General features: G+C 46.0%; 1 protein-coding gene across 5 annotated transcripts in view; it reads left to right on the top strand.

The window, feature by feature from the left end:
- LOC311152337 (interferon-induced very large GTPase 1-like) overlaps positions 1-15,741 on the top strand; it is a 64,014-nt gene that overhangs the window by 14,231 nt on the left and 34,042 nt on the right. For 4 of the 5 annotated variants that reach the window (XR_014616054.1, XR_014616055.1, XR_014616056.1 and 1 more), the window contains exon 3: positions 85-146. Coding sequence is in view for 1 of the 5 variants with exons in the window: in XM_084203316.1 (XP_084059442.1) it covers positions 7,840-15,144 (7,305 nt within the window). In the remaining 4 variants the exon portion in view is untranslated. Of the gene's footprint in view, positions 1-84; positions 147-7,837; positions 15,233-15,741 lie in introns of those variants that run through there. The other variant, XM_084203316.1, reaches the window with a different exon arrangement.

Here is a 15,741-nt window from a genome sequence, read left to right as displayed (position 1 = left end):
AGTCTCTGTTCCTAAGGGCTTTCCTTTTTATCCATAACCAATTGTTACGCATATCCTAAGGGAGTAACCTTGCATCTTTTTCAGGGCCGGAGTTGAAAGAATCAAGCTCGTCTTCACTGCTAGAGTCACTGTGTGCCACATAAGCAGTAAGTGTCTGGCAGCTCTAGGATCGCTGGCGGTGTGGCCGTGGGACTGGAGGTGGCGAGTGGGCTCTATCCCTGGCACTCACCGGGGAGGGCGTGTGGATGGGGGATGGGGAGTGGGACCTGGGCAGGTTTCAATCCGGTGCGGTTGCCAGGGCCATCTTAGTGGTAGCCTCAAAGGCTGTAGCCTTGCAGGCTTCCCCCCTTCTTTAATTGCATCCATGACCACCGTCCAAGCAGGAAGCATTTGGAGCTCTGGCTCATGGCCAGGCAGCATAGCCAGGTCGTAGAGCTTTATGCTGACCTGGTCCCAGAAGCAGAGAGTAAATACAGAAGAAGGGGTAGCATCGGGGACCATGCGTGACACCTATCGCAAAAGCGACTTAAGGTTGTGCTTTGGGATGGGGGAGCCATGCCTGTCCAGAAGGGCAAGCATGGTTTCATATACGTCTTTCTCGTTGGACATTACCATTACTTTCGTTCCCCTGACTCACCTGTCAGTTGCAGCAGAAGGGGATTGCAGGCGCAAACGCGGTTCTCTCACCGTCACCATCAGTTCCAGGGGTTCACCGACTACCACCAGTCAGGCCAGTACATTTCCTCACACAGAGGCACCAATTGTCAGCAAAGGAGAGAGATAGGGAGACTGACTCGGTGATCAGAATCCGATTTTATTGTGGGATACAAGCACTTATATACTATTTTAGGGAGACTAGTAATGTGTACTACAATTATTAGGTTGAAATCACATACACAAACTTATAACAACATCTCTTGCTTATAGAGTTAAATAGGATTTTCTTCTTCCGGTAAACCTGTCTGATTAAATCTTCTTGCTATCTAGGTTTAATTTTCAAAGTTCCATTTGCTTTTGCCAAGGTATCCTGTTATCAAATCTCTTACGTTAACCAGATCCAAAGTCCATCATCTATCTTGTGTCCCCCAACATTCCAACACTTACACAGAGCTTTCTCAACCTTTTCAAGAACAGAAAGAGCTTCTGAGGTTAGCACATGGACATTAGTAGGATTGTCTCATTTCTTCAACATTTCAAAAAGAGGCTGTAATTGTAAACTGGTAACTCTTAAATAAGGTTTTATTTAATTTATTGATTTTATTAATTTTTGCACATCTGTCAAATTTTTAACTTTGTTTTGTAATTGAATTTTTTGAGGTTTCATTTGTTTTTGAGACTCAATGAGACCCAAATATTTCCAAAGTTAACGGATTGAATTTTCTTTGGAGTTAAACACAGACTATAACTTTTTAAAGAAGTTATAGCAAAAGATTGCAAATCAGTTAACTGCTCTTGTTTTTTGGCTGCTAACAAAATATCATCTAAGTAATGATAACAACAGCAATCAGGAAATTTCTCTCTTACTGGAGACAATGTTTGTGTTACAAACTACTGACAGATAGTAGGAGAATTTTTCATTCTTTAGGGAAGAAATTTCTATTGATACCTTTGTGTTGGTTAACAATGGTTAATTGTGGGCACTGTAAATGCAAATTTTTCTTTGTCTTGTTCAGCTAAGGGAATTGTGAAAAAACAATCTTTTAAATTCATCCCAATAATTTTCTAGTTTATGGAAAGGATAGTGGGTATGGTAAACCAGCTGTACAGCTTTCATGGTAGCCATTACAGTATTAATTTGTCTCAAATAATGTACAAGTCTCTACTTACCAGATTTCTTTTTTATAACAAACATAGGAGTGTTCCATGGATTGCATGAAGGTTCAATATGACTTGCAATTAATTGTTCTTGAACCAATGTTTGTAGGGTAATTAATTTTTCACCAGTCAGAGGCTACTGATTGACTCACATAGGTTTGGTGGACAACTAAGTTAAAGCAAGAGTGGGTTGTTGAACACATTGTAACACAGTGAACTCTGTTAAAAATCTGTGGTAATTTTCACTTCCCATCAACTAAGGCAATCCTGACTCCATAGATTCAAAGGAGTAGAGGTTATAGTTGGCTTTACAATTGCTTTTTGTTTTTCAGGATTTGTGATCAAAATATTGTCAAATGAAATTCTACCTACTGTGGTGCCTTTTAGCTTAACAATCCCAGTGTCACTTGTTTGCACCAGCCACTGTGGTGGCCATGAGTGTAAAGACACAATTGTAAATCAGCTTTCGTGTCTAGCAGACCATTCAATTTTATTTGCTGAGGTCTTGCGTTTTCAGAAGTCAAGGTGCACATTAATGTAGGTCGCTGAGCTGTCATTCATTGTGCTTAGCAAACTTGAGGCGTCCGAGTAGATTTGAAACTTCTAGTGGAATGTAGTTGATTTTCTGTGTTGGGAACACAATTTAAAAAAGGAACAATTTGAGCAAGACAAGTTCCTTTAGGTATAGTAACTGGTGGAAAATTACTTGAAATCATAGCACAAATTTGTCTTGTGTAATTAGCATCAATGACTCCAATATGTACATTAAGTCCTATTAAAGTAGCACTAGATCTTCTAATCAAAAGAGCAGGGACTTTACCCAATAGGTCTCTATGTTTGCGAAGGCACTTTAACAACATTATGAGTATTAATAGTTATTGTGTTGGTGGTGGGTATATCAATTCTTGCACAGCTAATTGTTGCCTCTGAGTATTGTTCACAAATGGATAACTTTGCAGTGCTGGGAGGGCTTGTGGTTGCTGAGGTATTTGCGTCCATATGTGCCCCTTCACAGTTTTTTCTCGGGTTTTTTTGTAACAATTGTTTATCTGCATGGAATTTTAATTTACATTGTTTTGCAAAGTGCTTATTTTTACTACATTGATTATAAGTAAAATTCATTTTAGACTTCACTTTTTCAACATTTTTAGGACACTGTGATCGTAAATGACTTTATTCTCTGCAGGTAAAACATTTTGGTGGAGGTCTTAGAGGTGCTGCTAACGCACTCATTTTATGTTGAACTGTGCCAGCTTTTGAATATGTTGTGACCATCTTAGGGACCGAGTGATTTCCTGGCAGGGCTTCAATAATATTTTTGCAATCTTCATTAGCGTTATCTCTTGCCAACTGCTTATAAAGAATTTGCCTGGTGCGCAATTTTTTTCTACAAATTGCAGAAAAGGCTCTTTAAAACTTTGCCTTAGAGTGAAATATTTTGGGTTTGGAGCTGCTATTTCCACGGTTTTAGTTACAGCACTCATACTTAATTGTTGAGCTTGTGTTAAAACTAGAAGACTTCACTGTGCTTGTTAATCTGGATTAGAAAAAGGCCCTTGACTAAGCAAAACATCAACTCTTACAGCATGATGAAGGTTTTGCTGAGGTAGTTGCATATTATTTATAGCTGTTTATTCAGCTAATTGCTTTCAACTGTTTTGAAATACTCTATACTGTACTGGTTGAAACAAACTGTAGCCAAATGTGCAATATCATAGGGAGACAGCAAATCTGTAATGATAATACAAATTAATTGCATTACTTTAGCAGAATTAATACCAAATTTAGCTACTTTAGACTGAAGGTCTTGCACAACTTTCTATGCAAAAAACCTCCTGACTATCATTTTGTTTTGAATTAGTAATTGCTTTAAACACAGGAAAAGCTATTTTACCATTAGCATCATCTATATCAACAGCATCTGAGCCTTTTGTTGGGCTTATTTTTTTTACTAAATTTCAGTCTTCTGTCTCAACTACTTTCCTTTTAGCATATTCTCAATGCTGAAAACACTGACAAACAGTTACAATAACATTATCAGAAGGCAGAGTTTTTAAAACACTAAGCTTGTTTCTATTACTAGTTTTACCAAGCTTATCTCTATTACCAATTTTACAGCAAACAGAAGTATGCATTAATTCAGACCTATTAATCTCTAATTTTTTCATTGTCACTATTAGAATCAGAAGACAAAGAAGGAGAAAAAGTTGATAATTTCATTTGTTTGTGCAGTTCAGAATCAGGAGCAAGCAAAGGAGTGGATGTCTCAATTTGTTTATTTTTTAAGGTCAACTTAGCCAGTTGCTGTGCTGCAGACTCAGAGCTCAGAGTTAGATTTTTAACATTAAGTTCAGCTAATTACTGTGTAGCAGAAGGGTACATGGATTTAAAGCTTTTTGCAGACAAATACAAAGAAGCCTTATTAACTTGTTGCTCATTTCCTGTAGCAAGACACTTAGCCTTCTTCTGATCCATATCTCAGCCATTATACATGATTGTTCCTGATTTCCCTTCTGGTCCATTCTACTATGCAGGATTGAATTATTTTGAGCTTCCCTTATCTCTGGTATTGGGCTCATACTTCTGCCAAGCTTGTTTCCTTCCCAGCAGGCAATCTGGAGGTATTCCTATTGCTACCTCCTCAATTTCTACTTCTCCCCTTGGGGATTCCCTACTTACCCATAGTCCCATCCTGACAGGCTGATCATGTCTTCCCCCGACAGAGCCTGACTTTCCAACCACAGGCTCTCCCAACAGAGCCCACCTCCCCAGTCGGCTAACCACAAGCTCTCCCAGCCAGGCCCACCTTCTTAAGAAGGGAAAAGGAAAGTGGCTGGGGTGGGGGAAGGAAACAAGGAAAGGAAGCAAGAGAAGGAAAGAAAAGAGAGAAAAAAATTTTATCTCTATTCCAAAAAGCGAAAAAATCCTTGCCTATGATCCAGGGGCCTCTGTATCACTGGATTGGTCCCTGCTATTCCTCTCCTCCTCAGCTTGATGTTCTGGTCCCATGGCCTTATGCCAGCAGGTATTACAGGGGAGCTGGTACAGCCTGGCATCTGCCCCGCTCCTCTCTCAGCGAGTGGTGGCCCCACCCTGGTCCAAGCTCAGCAAGTGGCATCTTCGCCCTACTCCCCGCTCAGCTCAGCAAGCAGCAGCTCCACCCCACTCCCCACTCAGCAAGCTGTGGCTCCACTTCCAGCTCAGTGAGCGGCATTTCTGCCCCACTCCCATTGTGGCAAGTGGCTGCTCCGCCCCTCTCCCTGCTCAGCAGCAGGCCTACCCCACTGTGACCCCAGCCTTGGCTGGCTCAGAAAATTATACACGAGCTGTGCACCAGAGTCAGCTGGGCAAACCGCTGGACTACATGGAGCCCTATATGGACTCTCACCACTTGCACAAGCGCGGTCAGATGACCCCAAGTCCAGTAGCTGTCAGCCTGGCCCCCCACGTGTTCTCAAGCACCCCTAAGTCTGGCAGCTCTCGACCTCGCTCCCCCAGTGTAGCAGACACTGAGATGGCTCAGGCCCCGTGGAGGATATAAGCCTAGAGATACGGAAATGCTGAGTCAGAATAGCTAAGCCTGGAGTCCTCACTTAGGTCCTCTGGCCTAGTTTATCTCTCTGTGACCCTATAGGCTAGTTTCCCTAACCCTTACAATTGGTCAGTTTTCAATCCCTCCTAACCCTATATAAGTAGCGACTCTTGCCTATTCCTGGGAGAAGAGCTGCCGTAGAAACCCTTTGCGAACTCCCTGGAAATAAACCATCGTGGAATCTCCGAGGCTGCCTTCTCCTCTCTCTCCGTCTGCTTTGTGGAAGTCACTGAGGCCAGCATCTTAGCAAGCAAAGAGCTGAAATTATAAAAGAGCTGAAAATCACTAAGAGCTGTTAATCACTGAGCTTGCTAAGATGTCAGGCTATAGGGCACTTAGGGTTTGGACACTCAGCCTGCTGAAGGCTGAGCTGCCCGGCCCGAGACTGCTCACCTGAAGGAACCCTGGACCCGTCTCGCTATCTGGCTAGAAGAGGCCCACTGGCGGTACACACCCCAGGTGTTCTTAAGCACCCCAGAATCCAGTAACACTCAACCTGGCATCCCCCAGGTGTTCTCAAGCCCCCCAAGTCTGGTGGCTCTCAACTTGGTTCACCCCGTGTGTTCTCAAGCACCCCTGAGTCCGGTAACTCTCACACACACTCCAAGCACACTCACTCACACACAGGCAAATACTCACAATTTTCGTCTGCTTTTTTGTCCCCTTCTTGTTTTTCGTTATTTAGTCTTCTGCTGTCCCTGGGGAATACCTGCACTAGTGGTCACAGTCGATCTCGATCAAGCTGCCAAAATTATGGCAGGGTGCACTTCTCTTTTCAAATCTCCTATAGTCACAGATGAAGTTTTTATTCCAGATAAGAGACCATTGTGAAAAACAACGGCGTACTTTTAAAATTTCAATGGTTTATTAAACCTTAATAACAATTAAAACAAAGGATGAATAAGGAAAAGGTTTTAAACACTGGGAGCCCCTGAGACTACCAGCCACGTGCTCCTCTTCAAAATGGATGCTCACCCTTTAATATCTCTAGCCCCTCCTAGAGTCTTGTCAGTCGACTCCTTCCTTGCAGTCCAGTGGTAGAGATCACTTTCTTCCATCTTGACTGGAGGTTAGGTGTTACTATAGGAACAAGCCAACCCTCCCCAAATGCCCTGACTACCAAGGCCATCCTGTGATACCATGCAGGGGATGGGGATGGGACAGAACATATTAGAGTAACATGCCTATACATCTACAAAACTTCTCTTAACATATATATAACATTCACCCCCTAATTGTGAGAGCCAACTATCTCATTACTCATCTATAACAAAGAGAAATACAGTGTGACAAGCAGGAGTTCCCCCTTCTGACCCTGTGCAGGTCGTGACCCATGACTGACTCGTCCTTCAGAGATTTTTCAATCAAGAGTGACCAGTACTGATGAACCCCAGCAACTTTCAGAACAGTTTTCCAGGGGCCCTGTGTAACTTGCCCCTGAGATAGCCTGAAGTCTGCTCCCCTCAAGGCCAGGGTGAAGGTTTGCTGGGAACTTTTCCTCCTGTCAGCAGAGATTTTATATTTGGTGGCTCCATGGCGTCTGTGTGTGTCTGTGTTTTTGTCTCTGTGTGTCTGTGCTGTCTCTAGGATACACACTCAGCTTCAGGGTTGATTCTGAAAACAGGAAAGCAGCAGGCTTTCTGGGAAGGAGAGCCTGGCTCTTATGCCATTCCAGGCCTGGCTCTGGCAGCCAGGTGGGAGCAACCCCCAGAGCCACAGCTGCTGCAGAGCCTCTGCCAGGAGCCTGGGGCCCTGGACAACACCTTCACCTTAGGGTGAAGCGATACGCAGAATAAATAGACTCCACAACCTGATGTAGTTATGATGTGACTATGTATTGCCAGCGTCCAGCACCATCGAGATACCTCTTCTGAAAACTTGTGCCCTGAGCCCTGGTGTGAGCTGCATTTTTATTCACAAAGATGTTCCATATGCAATGCATTACACAACCTTTCCATGCGTATTCAACCTTGGCCCTGCCTGTCCTCGCTTCGCATGGGAATTAGATCCACAACCTTCTGAGCATGCGTTGTTCACAATGGTGGTCGCACGGGGGTCTTTTGGTGGCCTCCGAGGCTGAAGGCCATGATCTTCCTCATCTTTGAACTTTTGAACTTTTCTCCTTTGCGTGTGCGCTTTGGTCCCTTGGTGCCTATCTGAGTGCGTCTCTCAATTTTGATCAGCTTGGAGACAGAGGAGCTCTTTTATTTAGGTGTCTTGCATTTCCTGGTCTTCTCCTAAAACTGTTCTTTATCTCAAGAAGCTTCAGAAATTTGCATTTTCCTCTGTCCTTTGTACCAGGGCAGAGGTTTCTTAAGTAAAAAGTTAAAATTCTACAAGCTAGAATTTAAATGCTTAATTCATATTGCTAACTTAAGCAAACTCCCAAAACCTCCATTTCAAGGGAAAGTCTCTGTTCTTCCTCCACAGTCATGACTGCGCAGGTGGACACACAGGAGGGGGAGGCACAGGCACAGCTCCTGGAAGAGGCATTCCAGAAGGAAGGACTGGATCCTAGATACTGGCTGCCCAAAGTGACGCAGATCCTGGGAATCAAGTGCAGAGAAGCCCTACAACATGTGGACTATAAAGACTACCTCAGACTAGAGTGTGAGGTACAGCATCCCTGGGAGAAAAAGGCACTCCAGAAACTCCTGAAAATACCAAATGACAATATGACCGCTAAAGACGTGCAGAAGGAGCACCTGGAGAAGAAAACGCAAAGACAACAAGAGGCCAAACAAGCTCTGAATGATCTGATTGAAATGCTCAAAAGCCGCAGCCACAGCCTGGATGATCTGAGGGAGAAAGAAGAGACTTTGTGGCAAGCCATGGAGATTCCCAAAGACGTCAGGCCACGACCAAAGAAACCCTTGGTGGATATGCTGGAGATAATCCAGAAGCAGCTGGAGCAGCAGGAGCTGTCAGCAGGCAGGAGGAAAAACATCCCTGACATGGAGGTGCTGAGGAGGGCGTCGGGGGGACTGGCCCTGCAGGGTATCTACAGAACCAGCAGAGCTGAAGATGTGCTGGCAAAGCGAGAGCAGCTCCTCAGGGTTCCTGAAGGATTCCAGCTCGCCGGTCCAGAGCAAGGATCACTGCTTGAGAGGAAGGAGTTCTCCTCCTCTGCAGCAGAATCCACTTTCACCAAGTCCATGGAGCAGCTGGGGTTCAGCATGAGCGTTTCTGCCAAATGCTCATTCTGGGGGTTTAGTCTTGGAGCGGGTGTAGATCACAACAGCTCCTCGCAGGCAGAGGACACCCACCAGTCCCACTCTGAGCAGAGCTACTTTTGCATCACCAAGTACCAGTACATCCCTCTGGCCTCCTGCTACTTCCAAAGGCATCAGCTTCGTCTCTCGGATGCCGCTCTGCAGGAGCTGCAAGACATGGAGCAACAGCTTTTGAGCTTCAGTCAGGAAAAAAACAACCCAGTCTTGGTGAATATGTGTGAGAACTTCTTCAGGAGGTTTGGCTCCCACATAAACCAGGGTCCCATCCACTTTGGGGGGATATTCTGGTGGAAGGCATCTACAGAAGGATTCCAAGCTGAGCAGTGGGAAGAGATAAAGCGACAAACATCTGGAGCACTGAACAGCTTTGTCATGAAGACCTATGGTGACTTCCTGGCTAGTGCTGCAGGGGCACTGGATGTTTCTAAACACAGCTCACAGGATTCTGTCGAGGGTAGAGCCAGAGAGAGTTCTCATACAGCGATTCAGCTCTATGTGGTCAACACAGGGGGCCCAGCAGACACAGTTTCCCTTCCTCAGTGGAAAACGGGGCTTGTGTCTGATAACACAACGTGGTGCGTTATCGACCGTGGCTTTCAGCTGATCCCAGTGTGGGACATCATCCGGTACAATCACTGTGGAGATTTTAAGTCTGTTGGTGAGATGAGCAGAGCCCTCAGGGATGGGTACAAAGCACTGACAAATCAGAGCGTTGGCACCATTTTTGGAGAGGAACTGGGCAGTGCAGTGCAAGAGGCCAGAGATTTCATGGAGACTGTGAAGGTCTGGAAGGTGACAAAAGTGGATGAAAGGAAGCTGCTCATGCTGATGCAGCTAAAAGAGGATCTGAGTGCAAAAACCAGGAACCCTAGTGTGTGGATCAATGTGTGCTTGTCAGACAAAGCCCTGCAGGACTTCCTGGTGAACACCGTGCGGAGATGCCAGGAGTCACCTCCAGAAAACACCACCTTTATCAAGGCAATGTTGAAGAATCTCCTGAATCCTCATATCTACTCTGTCAAAGACTTCCCTAAGGCTTCCTCTATTATGCAATGGGTCTTCCAGACTGAGAACCCACTTCCCAGATCTCCCAAAGTCTCTGAGCTTCAAGAGCTCATCAAAACATTGCAGCAAATGAAGGAGCACATCCATGCTGTCACCTACGCACCAGGAAGCTCTGCTTCTAACGTTCATGAAGCAAAGATAGAAGCCACCCTGACCAGCAGCCTCGCCATTTATTCCTTACTCCAGTCTCTCCAGAAACGGGATCAGAAGGACGTGAAACTGTTGGTGCTCTTGATTGTGACCAGCACAGGTTACCAGGTGGAAAGCAGCACTTTTCAGCACCTCCTTGGACACCCAGAAATTCAGTACATGGCCAAGGAAATGGAAGTGGCACATGCAGAGTACGTGAACCTGAAGGAGCAAGATGCTGTCAGAGCTGAGGCCTTCCTCCTGCTGACGGGTCTGACTGTGAAACCCAAAAGTCAAAAGCTGTCCCTTGAGCAGAAGAGGGAGCGTTTAATTTTCATGAAAGATCACAAGAAAGACTCATGGTCCCCACAGATAAAGAATCTCCTCCAAAAGCACAGCGGAGATGAAGACTGGGAGAGGCTGCAACGGGACTTGGAATCCTTGATCAGTGGGTGCTTGGATGACAAATGGGATGAACAGAGGGTGCAGGACATACACAGAAACTTGAAAGAAACTTTTCCAACACCTGAGGCCCCCAGTCATTCCCAGTCCAACTCCGACAGCAGCCAATACAAAAACATTGTAGGCATTGAAAATCAGGAGTTCTTCCAGCTACTCAAGCGCCTTGGACTGGAAAGTCACTATCCAAGGAAAATGGGGATGGGAGATTTCTATACCATCTGCAAGACATCTCTGCAGGACAGCCAGCCCAGCAAGGACACAGAACTGCCATTATACTTCTTGCAAAAGCTGCTAACGGTGGATTATCGGGTGAGGTACCTGACTTGCTGGGATGAGAACAACCCAGGCCTTGCACCCGTGCCACAAACCACAGAGCAAGAGCACCAACAATCAGACTCCTTTGAAAACTTTCTTGATAAGCTGATGGAAGCAGCTCCTGAACATGTAAGAAGGGATGGCCATGTGCACCCCATGGACCTGCAGATGGCCATTTTCCATTGTGCTGATGACTTCCTGAGACAGACCCTTGCAACCAAGCTGGCATTCTGCCAACTGGCGCTGCCTCTGCTGCTGCCCAACCCAAACACTTCACACATCGAGTTCCTCCTCTATGCCTTCAGCCAAATACAAAGAAGCTGGAAAGAGGTTAAGAAGTCAGGAAAGGAAGCCCAAACAAAGAGTTACAACAACAAACTCATCTTTCAGGCACAGACACCCATCGTGTCCTTCATTCGCATTGGCAGCTCAGCCTCCTCTTCCAAGTCCCAGCTCCTGAACGCTCTGCTGAGCAAACGCAAACACGACACTTTCTTCCACCGCCACTGCAGAGGCAGCACCAGAGAGCGTTTGCTGATGGAAGGGCTGGTGGAGATTGCCTGGTACTGCCCTGGTGGAAGCCCCGATGACACCTTTGAGCGCTGCGTGGCTTTCTGTAACCTGCATGGAGATGCCAGGGACCACGGAGCACAGGTGCAGTTCCTGCAGGAGATATCTGCTGTCAACGTGGCTCTTGTGTCAGATTGGGAGCACATGGACAACAGGGGGAAAAAGATTCTGCAGGACCTGTGGCAGTCACAAAGGCCTTTTGTTTGTCTTCTCACAGAAAAAGAGAACGTTGCAGCTGGACAAGCCAGCAAAACCATAACAATAGGGATCAAGAATAGAAACGAAGCAGAACTGGTGGACCAGCTGACCAAGACAATTGGGAATCTCCTGGAAGGTTCTAATCCATGTTTCAGCTTGGACGCCTGCGTGGACAATGCTCGCCAGCACGGATTCATAGTGGATGCAGATCAACCCGCGTGTGTGACAGCCAAAGCAAAGGCAAAGGAGCTGGTGGAGCTTCTGAAGAAAGAGAAGCTGTCTGAGATCAAATCCCGGCTGCTGCCGCTTCAAGGAAAACTGTGGTACCAGTGGTGCCAAAAGGACAAAGAACTCACTCGCTTGCAGGAGAAGAGGAACAAGAGCATTGAACATCATCGCAGCCAAATTGAATATGAGAAGAAAGAAATAAGAAGAAAGCAACTGGAGCAAGCTTTCCCTCTCAACACACTGATGAAATCATTCCTTGGCTTTCTCCAGGCCCAGCCAGCAGATACCAAGAAATACTTCCTGCAGTGGATGAAGGTCTTTATGGATGAGCTGTCTTGTGGTCGCCTTGAAGAACTGAGGAGAGACTATCACAAGTTATGGTCTGAAATCCTGTCAAGAAAGAAAAACAAGAAAAAAGCCAGGGTGCTTTTGGAGTTGCCCAGTCACTTGGATGCCCTCTCTGATGAAATCAATGATTCATCCATTGGCCTGGAACACCTTCTGAGAGAAGGAGGGCAGATCTATGAAGCTCTGCAATTTATAAACTCCATGAATGACAATTTTGTCAAACTGTCAAAAATTGCAGTGGATCTGATGGTTTCAGGGTATCCCATGGAGCTGATGGATGGGGACGCATCTTACCTGCCCTTGCGCTGGGTGGGAGCAATCTTTGACAGCTTGATTGAGAGGCTGGGGGACAAACGAGTGTTTGTGCTCTCCGTGCTGGGCATCCAGAGCACAGGCAAGTCCACCCTGCTGAATGCCATGTTTGGTCTGCAGTTCAACGTCAGCGCAGGGAGATGCACCCGCGGGGCCTTCATGCAGCTCATCCCCGTGAGCAAGGAGCTGCAGCAAGACTTGGGCTTTGATTTTGTGCTGGTAGTTGACACGGAGGGACTTCGTTCCATCGAGATGGCCAATAAACAGTCCCTGAACCATGACAATGAGCTGGCCACCTTTGTCATTGGTGTCGGCAACATGACTGTGATCAATGTCTTTGGAGAAAATCCATCAGAAATGCAAGATGTTCTCCAGATTGCCGTGCAGGCTTTCCTGAGGATGAAGAAAGTCAATCTCTCGCCAAGCTGCCTCTTTGTCCACCAAAATGTGGGAGAAGCAACTGCCAAGGAGCAGAACATGGAAGGACGAAGGCGTTTGCAGGAGAAGCTGGATGAAATGACCGTGGTAGCTGCCCAGCAGGAATTCTGTGACATCTCCTCCTTCAGCGATGTCATTGGCTTTGATGTGGACACCCACATTCACTACTTTGCTCACCTGTGGGAAGGAAATCCCCCAATGGCACCACCCAACCCCAAATACAGCCAGAATGTCCAGCAACTCAAGAGCAAAATCCTCCAGGCTGCCAAGAAGCAGTCACAGCGCAGCATTTTGAGGCTCTCCAGCCTGAAAGATCGTATTGGTGACCTCTGGAATGCTTTGCTGAATGAAAACTTTGTGTTCAGCTTCAAGAATTCCCTGGAGATTGCTGTGTACAGGAAACTGGAAAGTGCCTTTAGTCAGTGGACATGGAGGCTGAGGAGTCACATCTTAGATGTGCAGATGAGACTGGACAACAAAATTCGGAATGGGGACTGGCAGAATGTCACCAGAGAACACCTTGAAGAGCTGGTGCAAGAGACAAGTGATGCCATTGAGAAAGAAATGAAAAAGTATTTTGATGAAGACAAAGACCCTGAGACACTGGTCCAGTGGAAATCAAGCACAGAAATGAAGCTGAAAGAACTAAAAGAGACTCTTCTTCATGAAACAAAAAAGAAATGTGAGAATCTCATTGAGCTACAGAAGGAGCAGAAGAAACTGGATGCAAGGAAGTTGGAATATGAAGATGAGCTCCTGAGAAGGAGTCGGGAACTGGCTGTGAGGCAGAAAGGGAAGAGCCTCAGTGAGAGAGAACTGAAGGACAACTTTACTGATGTCTGGAACCAGTGGATTGCCAATTTCGCCCCTGTTGCTCGTCCTCCAAAACAGGTAGATATCAATGCAGAAATCGAAGATGTCCTTCTTGAGCACTTTAAGGAGCCAGGTTTTCATGCACGGCTCAGGTCATTTCCCAGTGGCACAGGATTTTCTTTTGACCCAGAGAAACACATCATGAAGAAAAGTTATTTAGGCTATAAACTAAATCCCTGGAGCACTCCCAATTCAGATGTTATCAACTTTCAGCACATCACAGACAACATCATAGCGTGTGTGAAGGCAAACATTGCTAAGAAGGAAGAGGAAAAACGGGATTACAGTCAAAATTTTATTCATGAGATACTCAATGAAGTACAGAAAGGTGTCAACTCTGTCCCCAGCAATGCAAAATATTTTTTTACCAGAGAATACAGCATAGATTTGTCTCTGTATCTGTGCAGAATGGCAGCAGAAAGGTTTAAATCTATGCACGAAGCATTCCAAAAGGCAAATGACCCAGTTGTGTACCTGAGCAGCAAGAGAGAAGATTTCTTCCAGTGTTTCCAGATTTCCTGCCAAGGAGCTGCTTCTGTCACAACTTTTGCTGTTTTCCTTTGTCACAAGATTAGACCAGCTCTTCGCCATGCAGTCTATGAGAGGACAGCTAAAGCCATTGCTGAAGACATGCAGAAATCCCCAGATTTCCAGGGTAGCAGAGCCAATCTGGGAGTTTGCATCCTGAGATACCTGGCAGAACAGGAAAATTTTCAGTATTTCAAGGAGTACCTTAGGTCTCCGCAAAAGTATTATAAGAGTTACATTGAGACACGAGTTAGGAGTCACTGTTTAGATGGGAGCAGGAGGCTGGGGATGTTTTTAGAGTCCTCCCTTCATAATCTGTATGGAAAAGTTCTGTCAGCTGTTTCTTTATCAACCCAAAAAGTCAAAGACAGAAAAGACAGAGAAGACAAAGTCTCTCTTTGGCTGGATGAATTTTGCAGGGAACTGTCAGAGGTGATCAACTTGCCCAGAAGTGACCTGAAGGGCATCGAGCACCAGGAGGTCACAGACATTGAGTTCCTGAGCAGTGCCATGGCAAAAGCTCTGGATGACCTGAGGGACAGGCTCATGGAAGAATTTGCTGGTGCTGACCTGAGCTCATTTCCAAGGCAGCCTCACACCATCCTGGCAGAGCATTTTTCGGGGTGCTGGGAGAAGTGTCCCTTTTGCGGGGCTGTCTGCACAAACACCATGTGGAATCATGATGGAGACCATCAGGTGGTCTTCCATCGCCCACAAGCTTTGAAGGGACACAAGTGGCATGGGACAGACCAGCTGATCATTGATATTTGTTCCAGCGATGTTGCAAGTGACTGCAGATTCAGAGTTTGTGACAGTGAATGGACCTACAAAAGGTACTGGGATGCAGGACCCCCTTATTCCACTTGGAAAATTCTTCCTGACTCATCCATGCAGGCGTACTGGAAATGGTTTGTGTCTCATTTCAGGACACAGCTGGAAACTTTGTACAATGGGAAATTTCAGGGTAGAGGAGAAATCCCTGAGGCATGGAAGAGAATTACCAAGGAGGATGCTCTGTCTGAGCTGGACAAGTGTTAGGCCATGCCCATGGGGAAGAAGAACCAAAACAGCTTTGCAGATTAGGAGAACTTTGTACCAGGCTCTCCACAAAATGCAGTTACCATGATGACACTCTCAAACCATGTAGCAAAAAACGTATAAGCCAAGAAATGCTTATAATGTTTTGTAATCAAGAAATGGTCAGCTTCTAATTGTGATGGAATGAATTGGAACATCTGTATTGTCTCATCGTTCATATGAGAATAAAAAATGAATTAAAACTTTTTAAAATGCCTCTCAGTTGCCCCATTTCTGGGTGAGAAAAGGGCTAAAATCCAACACCCCAGAGGCAGTTCTCCTGTAGCAAAGAGCTGTCCTGCTTGGAGAAAGGCCTATGGGACCTGAGGCCAGCTCCACACTGTCTGCAAGCTGGGCTCTTGGCTTTTGGGTGTCATCCTTCCTTCCCTCACTGCAGCCTCCTGGATCAACTGAGGCCATTCTCCCAGCAGGAGCTGTTGTGCCTGCAGGCTCAGAAAAGCAGTGACATGACCGCTCCAGGGCTCAGGCAGTGCTTTCACTCCCTGTCTCAGGGTGCTGTGTCTCTGTCCAGGGCAGCTGTTCCTGCTCAGGTGCCTG

Source organism: Fringilla coelebs, assembly GCF_963513975.1.
Source record: "Fringilla coelebs genome assembly, chromosome: 3".
In the NCBI taxonomy this organism is placed as follows: domain Eukaryota; kingdom Metazoa; phylum Chordata; class Aves; order Passeriformes; family Fringillidae; genus Fringilla; species Fringilla coelebs.
The sequence above is the reverse complement of the archived record's forward strand: the minus strand, read 5'-3'. Positions and strand labels throughout refer to the sequence as shown.